At 34.4% G+C, this 14,963-nt stretch overlaps 3 protein-coding genes across 5 annotated transcripts in view; 1 reads left to right on the forward strand and 2 right to left on the reverse strand.

The window, feature by feature from the left end:
* LOC107487252 (protein ecdysoneless homolog) overlaps nucleotides 1-1,880 on the reverse strand; it is a gene marked incomplete in the record, with an annotated part of 4,606 nt that extends 2,726 nt beyond the window's left edge. Inside the window, 2 exon segments of the mRNA XM_016107868.3 lie at nucleotides 1-182; nucleotides 633-1,880. Coding sequence (XP_015963354.1) covers nucleotides 1-182; nucleotides 633-1,786 — 1,336 coding nt within the window.
* Nucleotides 1,881-6,027: 4,147 nt separating this feature from the next.
* On the forward strand, nucleotides 6,028-11,215 carry LOC107487251 (nucleobase-ascorbate transporter 11). Of its 3 annotated transcripts, none has more exons than XM_052261582.1 (11): nucleotides 6,028-6,125; nucleotides 6,330-7,085; nucleotides 7,277-7,374; nucleotides 7,479-7,649; nucleotides 7,923-8,023; nucleotides 8,249-8,384; nucleotides 8,547-8,597; nucleotides 9,165-9,452; nucleotides 9,544-9,778; nucleotides 10,323-10,603; nucleotides 10,716-11,207. In XM_052261582.1, exons 2-11 carry the CDS (start codon nucleotides 6,350-6,352, stop codon nucleotides 10,935-10,937), a joined length of 2,319 nt encoding a protein of 772 aa, XP_052117542.1. In that variant the 5' UTR covers nucleotides 6,028-6,125; nucleotides 6,330-6,349; the 3' UTR covers nucleotides 10,938-11,207. The 3 variants fall into 3 exon arrangements, with proteins under 3 accessions (XP_052117542.1, XP_015963353.1, XP_052117543.1); XM_052261583.1 differs by lacking the exon at nucleotides 6,028-6,125 and having other exon boundaries at nucleotides 6,191-7,085; nucleotides 10,716-10,966; nucleotides 11,117-11,215; XM_016107867.3 differs by lacking the exon at nucleotides 6,028-6,125 and having other exon boundaries at nucleotides 6,189-7,085; nucleotides 9,165-9,353.
* Nucleotides 11,202-14,963, reverse strand: part of LOC107487250 (putative U-box domain-containing protein 50) — a 4,736-nt gene continuing 974 nt past the window's right edge. Inside the window, exons 4-7 of the mRNA XM_016107864.3 lie at nucleotides 14,250-14,703; nucleotides 13,208-13,348; nucleotides 12,356-12,901; nucleotides 11,202-12,194 (exon numbers count right to left, since the gene is read on the reverse strand). Coding sequence (XP_015963350.1) covers nucleotides 11,295-12,194; nucleotides 12,356-12,901; nucleotides 13,208-13,348; nucleotides 14,250-14,703 — 2,041 coding nt within the window. The 3' untranslated portion in view covers nucleotides 11,202-11,294. The remainder of the gene's footprint in view (nucleotides 12,195-12,355; nucleotides 12,902-13,207; nucleotides 13,349-14,249; nucleotides 14,704-14,963) is intronic.

Genomic DNA, 14,963 nt, shown 5'->3' on the forward strand with positions numbered 1-14,963 from the left:
TTGACTCATACAGTTCCATTTCCTTTTGTCTCTCCAGAAGGGCAGAGTCCAACTCTTCCTCTCCATTGTCAAGCCAGGAATCATCATCAGATGGAGGAACATCATGACCCTTGAAATCATCCACTGAATGCGGTAAAGCAAGAACTTCATCTATGCGCCTAACTGGAGCACTCATCAACTCACTGCAACAAATTTTCACCTCAGCAATGGCACAATAAAGAACTCCAACATATCAATGTCCAATCCTCCAATTCCAATGACCCAATCAAATAAAATTAAAGATGAAAAAAAAAAAACAACAAAGCTTTCACATATTAGGTGGTTAAATGTTTCAAATAAACCAAGTTTGTAAACATGACTATTGAAACCTAAGTCCCTTTACTTGTTTCTTCAATAGTTTTTCCTGTACTTTCACGTATCTATAATGAATAAACTATTCCTCACATCGTCCACTCTTCTCATTGGAGACTGGAGAGTCTTCACATCTGATCTTCAAATATAACCAAACCCACCTATAACACGAAACTCAATTTTAATGTAAATATAGCTTTGTTGCAAACTCTAACTGGGTATCTACCTACATTACAGAGCACAATGTTAAATTAGTCCCCGCAAGTTTCTCAAAACATTACCTTTCTCTAGAGTGCAGAGAAGTGTTCATGTAATACTCCTCAGCACTCTGCAACAACCTCTGGTACTCACTGGAACCCGGAAGCAATCCTTGGAAGTAGCCTACCTCCTCCAAGCTCTTCTTAAACGCCTCCCATGTCCTCCCCTTCCCTTCCACCCCATCACGCTTGCTTTGCTGATACATCATCTCAAACCCACACGCTATCTTCATTCCAAGCTCTGCCTCGAAAAACGCCTCCCTCTCGCCTGGCGGCGGCGCAGCCGGGTACACCTTGGGCGCCCTGAACGTCTGCCTCACCAATTGGGCGTACATCGCCCTCGACATCCTCACGGAGACAGTAACCAGCTCCTCCTCCTTCCCTCTCGGCAAGAACCTCTCCATCCTCGCCGCGAATTTCATCGAGTCGACATCCCTATCGTAGAACCCCTCCACAGCCAGCGAAATCAAGCAAGGCTCGTGCTTCAGAACCTGCGCAACGGACACAGGAACCCTAACCCTAACAGTATGCATGTTCTTCATAGCCTTCTCAGGGTAACCAGATATCCGATTCTTCACCGCGAGCTGAATTGGCTCTGAAGCAAGCGATTCGTTGGGAGAATTGATAAGGAATTTGAGTGAATCGATGAGTGAGGGGTTCGGGATGCGGGTTTTGGGGACAATATGGAGATTACCGTTACGGAGGAAGAGACGGTTGAGGGCAGTTTCGGGATTTAGCCATCGGGGGAGGTGGAATGCGGCTTCGATGAGGAGGAACTCGCCATCGGAGTCCCAGAGGCGGATTGAGAGATTGGGAAAGCGAAGGGAGGTGTGGAAGAGGAGAAAGACGAGGAACCACTCGTCGTCGAGGTTGTCGCCGTAGCGGAGGTGGCCATGAAGGTGGGGGAGGGTGGTGGCGGAGGGAGAGGGGCAGGGGCAGGTAGGGTTTGGAGGGATGGAGAGGGAGAGAGTGAAGGGTTGATGCTGCCATATGTAGTGGTTGGTGAAGGGAGAAAGGGTTTGGAGGATTTGGAGGTGGAGGGATTGGAGGGCGGTTGTGGTGGTGGTGGAGTTGAGAATGAGGGAGTCAAGGTAGATGGAATAGAAAACGGTGTCGTGTGGTGGGTGGTGTTTTTGGTTGAAGATGGATGAAGGAGGTGACTCAGTTGATGATTCCATTCTTGTCTTGTGTTGAGCTTAGCTTTCACTTTCACTGCTCATTCTACTCTATTCTATTGCAGTATTGCTAATTTCTTCAGTTTTCTCCTTCTCGAGGGAAACCGTAAACCCTTCTACTGTTTTTTTCTTTTTTTTGGACAAGGGCCATTAACCCTTCTACTGTTCAAACTTTAAACCGTCTTTCAATTGTTGGGCTAATAGCCTTGCTTTGCGTTTTTATATTGTTTTGGGCTGCATTCTTATTTTTGTATACTGGGCCGAATTGGGCCGCATTCTTTATTCGTACATTTCATTATGTAAATTTGGGTTAATTCAATCCAATTGATCCAGAATTACTAATGTCGTTTCTGAGATTGCACTATTAACGTTTCTATGATTGATTTTCAGGCCCCATATTAGTTTTCTTTTATTTTTATATTTTTTACTGTATTCGTTATTATTCTTATATAAAAATTTACCGTTAGCCAATAAATTATGGAGATCACTTTAATAAAGATATTAAAAATGTCTTTTTTAAGATATTTACATGTGTCATATTATTATTGGACGTTTTTATTAAACCGGTTAATAATTTATTTTTTAATAAAGCAGAAAAAAATTGGTTTATTATAGCAACAATAAAAAACCTAATTGTCTGCATTATAATTATTAGACCTAGTTTGATTTGATCGAAATACACGATCTAAACCGAATATTTTTTAATTTTTTTTATAAAAAGACAAATATATTCCTGACTTTTTGTTTTGAGGACATTTAAATTCCTAAAATTTTAAAAATACAATTAAATTTTTAAAAAAAATTAGGTTTATTGTTATTGTTATAAAAAAAATCAGTTTTATTCTAATTTGTTAAAAAATTCAAAAATAATTAGTCCAATAATAATGCGACACATAAGCATCTTTACAAAAAAATCGTTTTATGCGTCTTTATAGGACATTCTCCATAAATGATTGTATGTATAAAATAAAATTTAAATCTCTAATTCTTATTTAAACGAATGAGTAAACTAACTAATAGGTCAACATAAATTGATTAATACCATATTAGTTCTTTGACCTCTTCCATGCAGGACACAAGTGAACGACATCATTTTGTTTTTACACCCAATGAAAACAAATGCGGTATTATTGTGTTATATCTGGATTCTGGATATAAAACAGTTTGCATACACAAGCTTTTGTTATAATAGAGATAGAGATATTAGTATATGTAACGTGGATATAACAATGTGGAAGATGTTTAGTGCATATAATTTCCTCTAGTTTAAAGAGAGACCAAGACAAAGCTACTCTAATTTTTCTTTTGTTGAACTAAGATGTATATTATTTCATCGTTTAATAGAATATAGAATATATGAATTACAAATGGCAATAGTTTTAGTCACTGTTAAGCACCCTTATGAGTTATGACTTCATTGTTTATATAATCCAAATGCATTTTTAATCAATTTCTGATCTTGTAATAGAGCTAACAGTTGACCACTTCACTTCAGTTCAGATCATATATACGTTGGTGAGTTTTCTGGTGACTATGTTTTGTGGTGGTTAAGGTTACCTATAGTTGATTAGTCAATAAGATTAAGACACGTGTATGAAAAAGTTAGCTAGGGTATAACTAATTTCAAGAATCTAAATATGACCACAATGGCAAAGTGGTAATCACATGTTCTAAAACCATCTTTTTATGGATTGGACTTTGAGTGAAATGGACAACAAACCAAAAAAATAAAATTATAATAGTATATTTCAAAAAACGTGTGTCAAAGTAAGACGAAATATATAGTAATTGAATACCTAGAACTGGTTCAAAAAAAGAGATGATGCAAAATAAAGTAGTAAATATTGTATCCAGTACGAAAATAAAAATAATAAACATTGTAATGTCTAATGCTCAAGAATCTATTATAAACAATTGTTATTATTTGTAATAATATTAAAGTAAAAATATTAATTAAAATGAAGAAAGTCGCTACCATTGTTAACATTTGTAAAACAAAATCTTAAATAGTGAAGTGTGAAAATCTATACTATGTTTATATAATTGTAAGTTTTTAACATTTAAAAAAAAGAGTAAATTTTCTCTCAGTTGGTAAATTTTAAAATCTAATAATTAAGTTAATTATCATAAACACTAACTATAAAATGATCCCGTTATTTTTTAATCTATGATACATTATTATTTATATTTTATAGATATTTTAAGAACCATGAAAAGCGTAAGAAAATTATTATTGTAACTTGTACGCAAAGAATTTTATACTAAACACTAAAAAAGTAACGAAATTAAATTTTATGTGAGAAATTGAAAACCATAAACTAATATTATTACAAATGATATTTAATTAATTATAAATTACTTAATTAATAAATAGAAGAACTACGTATCCTCTATATTTGCAACTATTTTTCTTGTTTGTCCAAAATAAATTTTAATCTTTATAATTAAATATAAACCCTAAAATTTGTATAATTATGCTAATTATCGTAAACGCTAACCACATAGATGATTCATTTTTTTTATCTACAATATATTACTTATATTTTAAATATGCTATGAGAACAATTAAAAATAAAAAAAAGATTGTTATTGATAACAATAAAAAAATGTACATTAATTTTATTACTAATAAAATTAAATAATTTAGATATGAAAACGTGAATCATATATATACTTTTTAAATCTTAAATCTTAAATTCTCAACTTAACAACTTTTAAATTTAATTTATTATAATTCCTAATCTCTGAATACTCAAACCTTTTGATCTAAATTATTTTGGCTATACTATGAATATTACTTCTGATACCATTAATCGTAAATACATAGCTTCTTAACTTAAATAATCCCAAATTTAACATGCTAATGTTATTTATGCATTTTACTTTATTAAAAAAATGTTAAAGATTTGCAATTGTATAAGTATAATATTACTAGTAGCGGTTTTTTTTATTTTAATTAATAATTTTTACTACTTTATTGTTATTTACAATGGAATCTTTGAGCATTAGGTATTACAATGTTTACTGTTATTTTTGGGCTGTATAATATGATACAATGCTTATTACTTTATTTTGTATCAACTCTTTTTTTTTTAAACCACATTTTAACAATTTAATTTACTGAATGTCTAATTACTTTTTTCTTTTATTTTGACCACATTTTTAGAATATTTCACTCTAGTTCCATTTCTTTTTATTGTTCATTTCACTCAAGGCCCAATACATTAAAAAAATAGTTCTAAAACCTGTAATTTGTAATTACTATTCTATCATTGTAGTGATATTTCTTAGACTACCGTGTTTACTTTAAAGTGATATATTAGTTATTATTTTTTATATATGTGTCCTAATTTTATTAGTCAATCAACTATAATCACACTTAGCTACCACAAAACATGGCCACCGCAGAAGTCACCGTATACGTTTGGTTTATCACTTTATTGTTAGCAGTGTCGGTGAAGATGGTACCCTTGAATTTGTACCCTATTTTCTTTCATTTATAATTTGTCTTTGTAATATATGATGTTTCGTGTCTATCCAAGCAAAATTTCATTAAAGTAAAATAATGTAATGTATGTAAAAATTAACAAGGGATTTTTTTTTTGTTTTTTGGGTTCTGCTTAATGTATTTTGTTGCTATGTCTTCAACTTTTCATTCACAAATTCTTCCCAGTTATAATATTGTAAGTTGATTGATGATTTTCACATCCCACGTTGATGCTTAGTATGTAAGTTAATATACACTTTACACAGTAGCAATACTTTATTTTGTACCTCTTTTAATTAATTTGGTGGATCACTTTATTAAGACAATCTTATCTCTTAAACCAAAAAAGTCTCTATTTAATTATTTCTGTCTAAGAATAAGCCAATCAAAATCTTTAGCTTGAATTTAAATGTGACACAATGTTTGACTTTTCATTACAAAGTTTGCAATAATTTACATTGGATTGGGACCTATTAAGGTCTCACCTTTCAATGTAAATCAATTAAACTCACTAGTTAGTTACACTCACTCATTGATTTAGCATTTTAACATATAAATATAAATTATATTTTTATTTTGACTAAAATTTCGAATATCAAATGCATCTAAGTATAATAAGTAAAACAAAATTTATTTTATAATTCTCAAATTGTTCAACCCAAATAGAAAACTTAAAATTTTAAGAAATAAAAGTGCATTCAACAAAAAATAAAAATGGTCCCATCTCCTTTTCAAAAAAAGAAGGAATGAAAAAAAAATTAGTTAAATTGAAGAAGAACAATGGAAGCAGTGGCCTTCCATTTGAAGATAGTTTTCTTCTTCCATCAACAGCGGCCATAGAAGAGGGACTAATTGGTAATTTCACCACTCAAATCACTCTCCTTCCTACCTTCAACAGTCACCAGTCACCATCAATTGCCACCAAAACCACATTGCTTTTCCACACTCTCACTGTTAACTCTGTTGCTTCCATTGTCTCTTTCTCTATCTCTTTGTCTTTGCTTCTTGTAAAAATCTAATCTTTCTTCTTCTTGCTATATTGGGCCGAGCTTTGTTCAGCTCCTCACTGCCATTTCTGAATGGACACTGGGTTTAACGCAGAACCAGTGGAAAGGGGTGAAGCTCTGAGGAAGAGATATGGTGGTGGTGGTGGAGGAGGAGGAAGAGGAGGAGCAGCACCTCCCGTTGCAGGCAGAGTGGACCCATTTGTGCCAAGGAGTGAGCACAGTCCAAGAGAGTTGAGATCATGGGCAAAGAGAACAGGTTTTGTTTCTGATTACTCGAATGAAGTAGGGTCCACCAGTGCAAGTGAAAAGTTTGAACCTTTGGAGAGGAACAACCTTCACCAGGGGTCTTCTCCTAAGATAGAGATAGATCCAATACTTGGGAGGTTGAGAAACAACAGAGGGAATGAGATCCAACCAGCTTCACATGGAGGAGCCACTACTACTAGGACTGAGAATGTTAATGGTAATAGTAATGGTGATGGTAATGGGGTAGCATTAGGGATTGGAAGGAGGGGAAACGAGAATGAACCTGTTTTAGCTATGGCTCCTGATGGTGAGAGGAAGGTTGGTTTGAGAGGGAATGGTAATGCTAATGCCAATGGGATGGTGAATAGGGATGGCAATGGTCATGGAACTTCTGTGGTTACACCTGTGCCGGAGCAGAAGGAGGAAGAGGACGTGGAGGGTGATGTAGCACAAGGAGATTTCAAGGTGAATCTTTATCCTGAAGGGGAGGAGCCTGTTGATGGTGGAGGGTGGCCCGGACCGGAAGAATTGAAGTGCAGGCTTACAGAAAATCCTGGTTTTGGTTGGTCTTGTGTTTATCCTTTTTTATTTATATCAGTTGTAAATTATGTTTCTTACGTGCTTTGCTTGGTTCATGTTAGAGTGTCAATTTTTTAGCTAAATGCCTAATTTGTTTTTACTAATTACTGTCTCACTATGAGCTGAATGCATATACCATTTTGCTGTATTTAATCTTTGCATCCTTAATTGCAGTATATCTCTTCTATTATGGCCTGCAACACTATCTATCATTGGCTGGCTCACTTGTATTAATCCCTATAGTTATGGTACCTGCCATGGGTGGAACAGATGTAAGTATATGCCATGATTTTCTTAGGATACAAATTACGATATAGCAAAATTGATAGCTTATCTTATTGTATTGATTCATTTTTATATTGATGTATGATAACAGAAGGATACTGCTACTGTAATTTCGACAATGCTGTTTCTTTCTGGAATAACGACCATACTGCATTCGTACTTTGGTACTCGTCTGCCTTTGGTTCAAGGAAGTTCATTTGTGTATTTAGCACCAGCTTTTGTTATTGCTAATGCTCAAGAATATCGGAATCTTACCGAGCATGTAAGTTCATTGGCAGACAGAAGATGTTACTTCATTGTTTTTCAAGCTACTGCCTGCATTTTGAAATGCAATGAAGTTTAAAAACTAGTGCGTACTTGAATTACCAGCCTAAATTTCTCATTTCTCGTTTCCCGTTTCTTCTTGTTATCTATGATTGCAATCAAATTTTTGGCAATAAAATGCTTACCTTGATTACCATTTGTTTACAAATTTTGGCTTCTATTTTGGACATATTCACTGTTTGCATGCTAAAACCTGCTTATTTAATTGCAGAAATTTAAGCACATAATGAGGGAACTCCAAGGAGCTATCATAATTGGTTCGATGTTCCAGTCTCTCCTGGGATTTAGTGGTTTAATGTCTCTTCTACTCAGGTAACAAGAAGTTGCATGTAATATCTTGTATTCACATATCTTCTTTCTTGGGATCAAATAGATAGAAATTTGTATATTTTGTTTCTCTGCTCTTTGTGACCTTGCTAAATATTTCATTGACATGCATGCATTAACAAAAGTATAAAACATAAACTTACATTGGTCGATGAAGTCACCATAAAAGCAATCTTTTATCAAATGTAAGCTAACCTCAATTTCTTGCAGGTTAATAAACCCAATAGTTGTTGCCCCAACTGTTGCCGCCGTAGGCTTAGCTTTCTTCAGCTATGGTTTTCCACAAGCTGGCACTTGTATAGAAATTAGCATTCCACTCATAGCACTGGTTCTGATATTCACTCTGGTGAGTCATGTACCATGCATATAAAAAGCAATCATTCTTAAAGTTACACAGAGACAACACAACCGTTATTCTAAGGCTTCCCTTCATGCAATTTTGGACTTGTTTTAAGTAATTTTAATTGTGTCCAGAAACTGATATTATTTCTTTATGTCTTATTTGAAGTATCTGCGTGGAATATCTATCTTTGGGCGCCACTTGTTTCGAATTTATGCTGTAAGTATTTTTACCTAACTTTTATTTTATTCTGTTTAACCAAGTTGTTGGCTGTGGCAATCATTTTCTTTCATGTATGCTCACTCTACTTAGTTTATAAGCCCCTCTGATGAGTCTAGATAGTAGTCATTTTGAGACAATGGAGCATGAATATATACAAGAATTTTGTTGTTATGCTACTTCGGATATAAACACATGAAATAATGCTAAAATTAGTGATCTGGTGGTTACTTTGTATCTCAGATCCTTTGTAACCTTTAACAGTCTTACAACCATTGTGATGGAGAAAAAGAATATTACTCAACAACTCAAGCATAAATTACTTTGGTCAATATTGGTAGAGTCAATTTCTTTTGAAAGATAATCTTGAAGATTCTGATTACTTGATATTTGTTATTTATCTATGATTATATATGTAATTAAGCATAGAATATAGCTAAGTTAAAGAGGAAAAGGGGTCTAGGAGTAGAGAAATAACAAGAGTTTGTGTAGTTTTCAAATTTTATTTAATAGTTCAGAGTGCCTTTTTCCTTTTGTGAACATAATTTTAGTTTTTAATGTTTGCAGGTTCCTCTTAGTGCAATAATAATATGGATATATGCATCCTTTTTAACAGCTGGAGGAGCATACAATTATAAAGGATGTGATCCCAACATACCAAGTTCCAATATTCTGTTGGATGCTTGTAGAAAGCATGCATATACGATGAAGCATTGCAGGACCGATGTCTCCAATGCATTGTCAACCGCAGCATGGGTCAGAATTCCTTACCCTTTACAATGGGGTGTCCCTATTTTCAGTTTTAGGACTTGCATAATCATGATCATAGTGTCACTCGTTGCTTCTGTGGATTCGGTAAGGATATTGTTTTAAGGATCAATTGTGAACAGGTGATGAAACATTGAAACTACAATTTTAACTTTGTAAATGCTTATTCATTTTGCAGGTTGGAACATATCGTACTACTTCTCTGCAAGTTAATTTAAGGTCTCCAACACCAGGAGTCGTGAGCCGAGGAATTGCATTGGAGGGTTTCTGTAGTATATTGGCTGGTATTTGGGGTTCAGGTACTGGATCAACAACTTTGACAGAAAATATGCACACAATTGATATAACAAAGGTGGGGAATCGAAGAGTAGTCGAACTTGGAGCAGCTTTCTTGATCCTGTTTTCATTTATGGGTAAGAAACAAAGTTGGTGACAAATCCATAATGTCAAAATTCTTAACACTTGATTATAAACAAGTCATTCTCTTATATTTTTTGCTACATGTCTGAGGTGGATTTTATGATGTCGCAGTTTAAATTTCGGTGCACTTGAATTAGTTCTCATAATATGGCTGCTAAACATCATACCTGAAATACCCCTTTCATTCTATATTGATAAGTCATTTTGATTTTTCTGGTACACTTATAAATAAATTTATCTGGTTAGAAAATTGCAACGAGATGAATGTACACCAAAAATGCTAAAATGACTCATCAATATGAAATAAAAGGGTATGTCTCAAAGTATGTAGTGGCAGAACAAGGAACATCGATGCTTATTTATTTCTAAAGACAGATACATGCATACTTTTATTGGATCAAAGTTTGATTCCAGCCATATTAAGCGAAAATTTAGATACCTTACCACCTGAATTGACATTTCGGATACTTTCTATATACAGGTTGATTATTGTCATTGCATTGACCGAATTAAGTGCTTCCTTTCATTTCTTTGTAGGAAAAGTTGGTGCCCTTCTTGCTTCCATTCCACTGGCCTTGGCTGCTTCTATACTGTGTTTCATGTGGGCTCTTACTGTGGCATTAGGCCTGTCGACATTGCAGTATTGTCAATCAACGAGCTTCAGGAACACAGCAATAGTTGGTGTCTCATTGTTCCTTGGCATGTCCATTCCATCTTATTTTCAACAATACCAACCTGAATCTATCTTGATCCTTCCCAGTTATTTGGTTCCCTACGCAGCTGCATCGAATGGACCGTTCCATTCAGGCTTTAAACAAGTAAGTAGTCACTCACTTGGGCTGCATTGAAGGAAAGCACAATATATTTAGTGTCGATTTAGTTTGTAATTGTTAATGGTTTTATTAATAGGAACATGTCATTTTCTTTCAGCTTGATTTTGCAATCAATGCACTTATGTCCATGAACATGGTGGTTACCATGTTGGTAGCATTCATACTGGACAACACTGTACCAGGCAGCCAACAAGAACGAGGGGTGTACGTGTGGTCGCGAGCCGAAGACTTCGCAGCTGATCCCTCGCTGCCATCCGAGTATTCGCTGCCTAAGAAATTTGCATGGTGTTGCTGCGGATTAAAGTGTTTGGGAGTCTAGTTCTTGGTAACATTTCCTTCTGAAAAATGGTCAGTATGTCTATTAAGTTTTGTTCTCTTATACTGTTATACATGGATATGTAATATAGCTTGAAACATTATAGTTATTGTTGTAAAATGGCATAGCTGGACTTAGGCATTCATAATTTTTTATTACAAATATTTCTTTTGTTTTTGTAGTTTGGCATTTGATATTTAGACTTATGGGAAGAAAAATGTAGAGTGATTTACATTGACCTTCTATATAAGGTTAGACAACACTATATACATTATACAGGAACCTTTCATTTGTAAAAATATATATTAATTTTGTCCAATGAACATTATTGGATTAACCGTAAAGAATTTGGTATTGTTGCTAATTTAAAACTGCAGATGATGTGTTATTCTTGGTATGCCAATCTTCAATTAAGGAGCGAAGGCTGTGATTAGGGGTGAGGAATGTGTGTTTAAGCCTTAAGTTTGTCATTGGTGACGTGTCATGTCCCGTTTGCAACCAGTGTTGTATTGCTTCAAGCTCGTATGAAAAGCCATCTGCCGCCACGTGTGGATTCTTCATTACATCCTGAAGTATAGGGCAAAGATAAACACTCGGTACAGCACTTGACCAATCTCTATCTGCACCACTTCCACTTCTCATTACTCTTCGCCCTTCTCTTGCTGCTATCTCATCACCCTTTCTTCTAATCTCTCTCAGCTCCTCCATCACCATTCCAATACTCAACTCTCCCCTCGACATGCACCTCATCCCTAGGCCCGCAATCTCTCTAGCTAGATCCAACGGCCATGCTCCGGCCGTCTCATCGAGAACCCCAACAAATGCTTCTCTATCCGTGTCTACTATCATCGCCTCCTCAACAAGCCCGGCCCAATTTCTTCCTGTTAAAAGGTGTAGCAAAAACACCCCCAAGGCCCGGATATCTGACTCAACGTTACACTCCTCGTCGTTGCACTCATCAAGCCCAAAGCCCGTGATCTTGGCTACATAGTTCCGGTCTAGGAGGACGTTGGATGGGGTCAAGTGACAATGGATAGCGGGCCTTGGTTTAACTGAATTTAGAAAGCTTAGGCCTGAGCAAACTTCTGTAGCTATTCGTATTCTATCATGCCACTTTAAAGCCCGGTTTCTTCTCCTAGAAAATAGTATGTCTCGTAAGCTTCCGTTGTGCATGTATTCGAACACTACGCATTTGGGCTCGGAGCAAAAGCCCACCATAGCAATCAGATGAGGCTGCCTAATATCACCAAGAATTCTCACCTTAAAAAAATGCAGGAGAAATTATATTAATACGACCAAAATTAGCCATTAAAGTGAGTGACTAATATAAAATACGTATTAAAATATAAATATATATTAAAAATAAAATAAATTATACGGATATTTATACACAAATATATATATTTATAGTTGAGACATACCTTAGATTGGAAATCTTGAAGGGACAAAGAAGAAGCAAGCATCTTGATGGCAACGGTGGAATGAGGCATACGGCCTTTATACACATGGCTCCAATCTCCACCGGACTTGAACCTCAACCTGTCGGAAAAGTTGTCCGTGGCCAGGCGCAGCTCCTCCTCGGAGTACTCTCTGAAAGCACACGCAGCCGCCTCCTCTTGGCTCATGAGCCTTGCGGCCATTCCAATTGCGTCCTTCTGTTTGCAGAACTCGATCCTTCTGTTGAGCACGTCCCTCTGTCTCCTCAGCTCCTCTATCTCCCTCACCATCTCCGCTCTCTCCGCAATCGCTTTCTCCAGCTGCCTCTCCGCACGTGACTTGGCTATCTTGGACACGTGCACCCTCTTTGAGAGCTCGGAATGGAGCTCTGATAGTGACTTGAGCCTCCTCTTCCTCTCTTCTACGTCTATTCGAATCTCCTGCGTTTGTTCTTTTTCTTCCTCTACTTCCTTCTTAATTTCTTCCCTTGCGCTCACTTCTTCCTTTATTCTTGATTCAACTTCTTCAGCCTAATTATATATGTATAATTATTTTCTTTTAATATTCACTTAAAATGCACAAAATTATTATTTATGTGTACAAATAATATTTTTGTAAATAAATAAAGAGGAGCGTTAGAATGCGAGCAAATTTTGTGAGTTATAGTTATTAATTAGTCATCAATAATATTTTTAATGGTGTGAGATTTTATCTAATAATAAAGAATCACTTATTTTTCTTTTGTTAACTAAGTGCTGATCAAATTTTAATAAAAATACTGACAATTTTCTCATAAATAAATATGGCATGATATTGCTTTTGAATATTAGCATTACCCTACTATTGCATAAACATATTGCCCATTCTGCTTTTGTGCGCCTCTCTATTTCATCCTTGGCTTCTTTCCTCTTCATTTGGATGGTCATTTGAGCTTCATTCAGTTTATTTTGTAGGATCTCAATTTTTTCTGTAGCACTCTGAGTGGATAGCAAAGTTATTAGGCCAATATTTTTGCATTAAAAAATACAATGCAAAAAAAATTAAAAAGGGGAGGCAATATTTTCCATAAACAAATGGGCCGGGCCATGTGAAGCAAGTAAAGCAGGAAGAGAACAAAAGCATATACAACATTCAAACATAAAAATAAAAAAAAAAACAGTATATGACTGCGCCATAAAGTCTCAAATGTTTATTATTGAAGAGCTTTTTGGGTCCCAAAGGATGCATGAAAAGCTAAGCAAGGTTGTATTAAGAATTTAAGATATAACATTGAGATTTGAAAAATAGACTACAGTTGACATTTCATGTAACCCAAACATTACTTTACAGTTTTAAAATAACAAACGGAAATGTTCCCATCAATATTTAATATATAAAATAATAATTATATTCAAACTGAAAGATTTTTAGTAAGAAAAATGACCACTGGAATGACATGACTTGTAGACTTTCTTTTCAATATTCATTCTTATTTATTTATAATTTAATATTTGTTTCTCTGTTATTAGATAGAATATACATCTCATTTAAAAAAAAATTACACGCGTTATCCAATAATAAATGAATATGTATCCATCAACCTGATAAGATCAAAACAAACACAAATAATATATATTTTATGAGAGTAGTTTTTAATTTATGGATAAATCCTTCACTTAACTTATACTTAAACACATGAACATATATTTCTACCTTCACCAAATATAAAGATAAAAAATACTGAACAGTGAAAAAAAAAAACACCAACAATAATCCAACAACTCCACAATAAGAAACAAGGCAAAACACAACAAATCAGATAAAATATTTAGCAATTGATGATGAAGGACCACATATTTTTTGAAAGAAAAAGATAAAAATGTGAAATTGATTGATTACCGTATTAGAAGAAGAATTGTTCTGTTCAATAATGACGCCTGTCTCAATTGGACCAATCTGTGATGAACCATCATTTTCTTGCACACAGCTTCTCTCATCCAAATTGGAGTATGACATCAACAATTCTTGATAGTAATTATCAATTTCTCGAAGATAAAATTCCCATTGGTTCTGGGTAACTGCTGATGACTCAAGATTTTTTGAAGTTGATGCGTTTGATTTGTTATTATTATTATTATTATTATCGTTGAACATTATTTTCTCAAGCCAATCTTTGAAGGTTACCTTGTCTTTTAACCTTGCAACCGTGACACCATTTTCATCCTCCATGATTTTCTCTTCATTTTTTGCTCTTAGGAACACTTGTTCTCCACCACAAACTATGAACAATTCACAGAATGATGGTTTGTGCTGGTGAACATAGAACAATCCACTTATGGCACTTCTTGATTTCCTAAACCACACAGAAAATTCAAAATATTAAGAACAAATCTAATGGATTTAATTTTATCTAACTTGTATTAAATTTGACCCAAACACTAATAAAAATATTGGCATAATAATAATAATAATAATAATAATAATAAATTCTTATTTTAATTTTATTTATTATTTTATCTTTTTTTTTATAAAAAAATTGCATGCCATTTAATAAAAAGATAAGTATTACAAATTTTATTTCTAGAAGAAAAAAATAAAATAGTAAATAAAAAT

The sequence above is a fragment of the Arachis duranensis genome, chromosome 5 (genome assembly GCF_000817695.3).
Source record: "Arachis duranensis cultivar V14167 chromosome 5, aradu.V14167.gnm2.J7QH, whole genome shotgun sequence".
In the NCBI taxonomy this organism is placed as follows: Eukaryota; Viridiplantae; Streptophyta; class Magnoliopsida; order Fabales; family Fabaceae; genus Arachis; species Arachis duranensis.

Bases quoted from the DNA above. Each gene is read 5' to 3' on its own strand.
- LOC107487251 (XM_052261582.1), top strand. From the start codon at position 6,350: ATGGACACTGGGTTTAACGCAGAACCAGTGGAAAGGGGTGAAGCTCTG. The intron at 7,650-7,922 runs GTAAGTTCATTG...ATTTAATTGCAG, and splicing joins ATCGGAATCTTACCGAGCAT to AAATTTAAGCACATAATGAG. The intron at 9,453-9,543 runs GTAAGGATATTG...TTCATTTTGCAG, and splicing joins TCGTTGCTTCTGTGGATTCG to GTTGGAACATATCGTACTAC.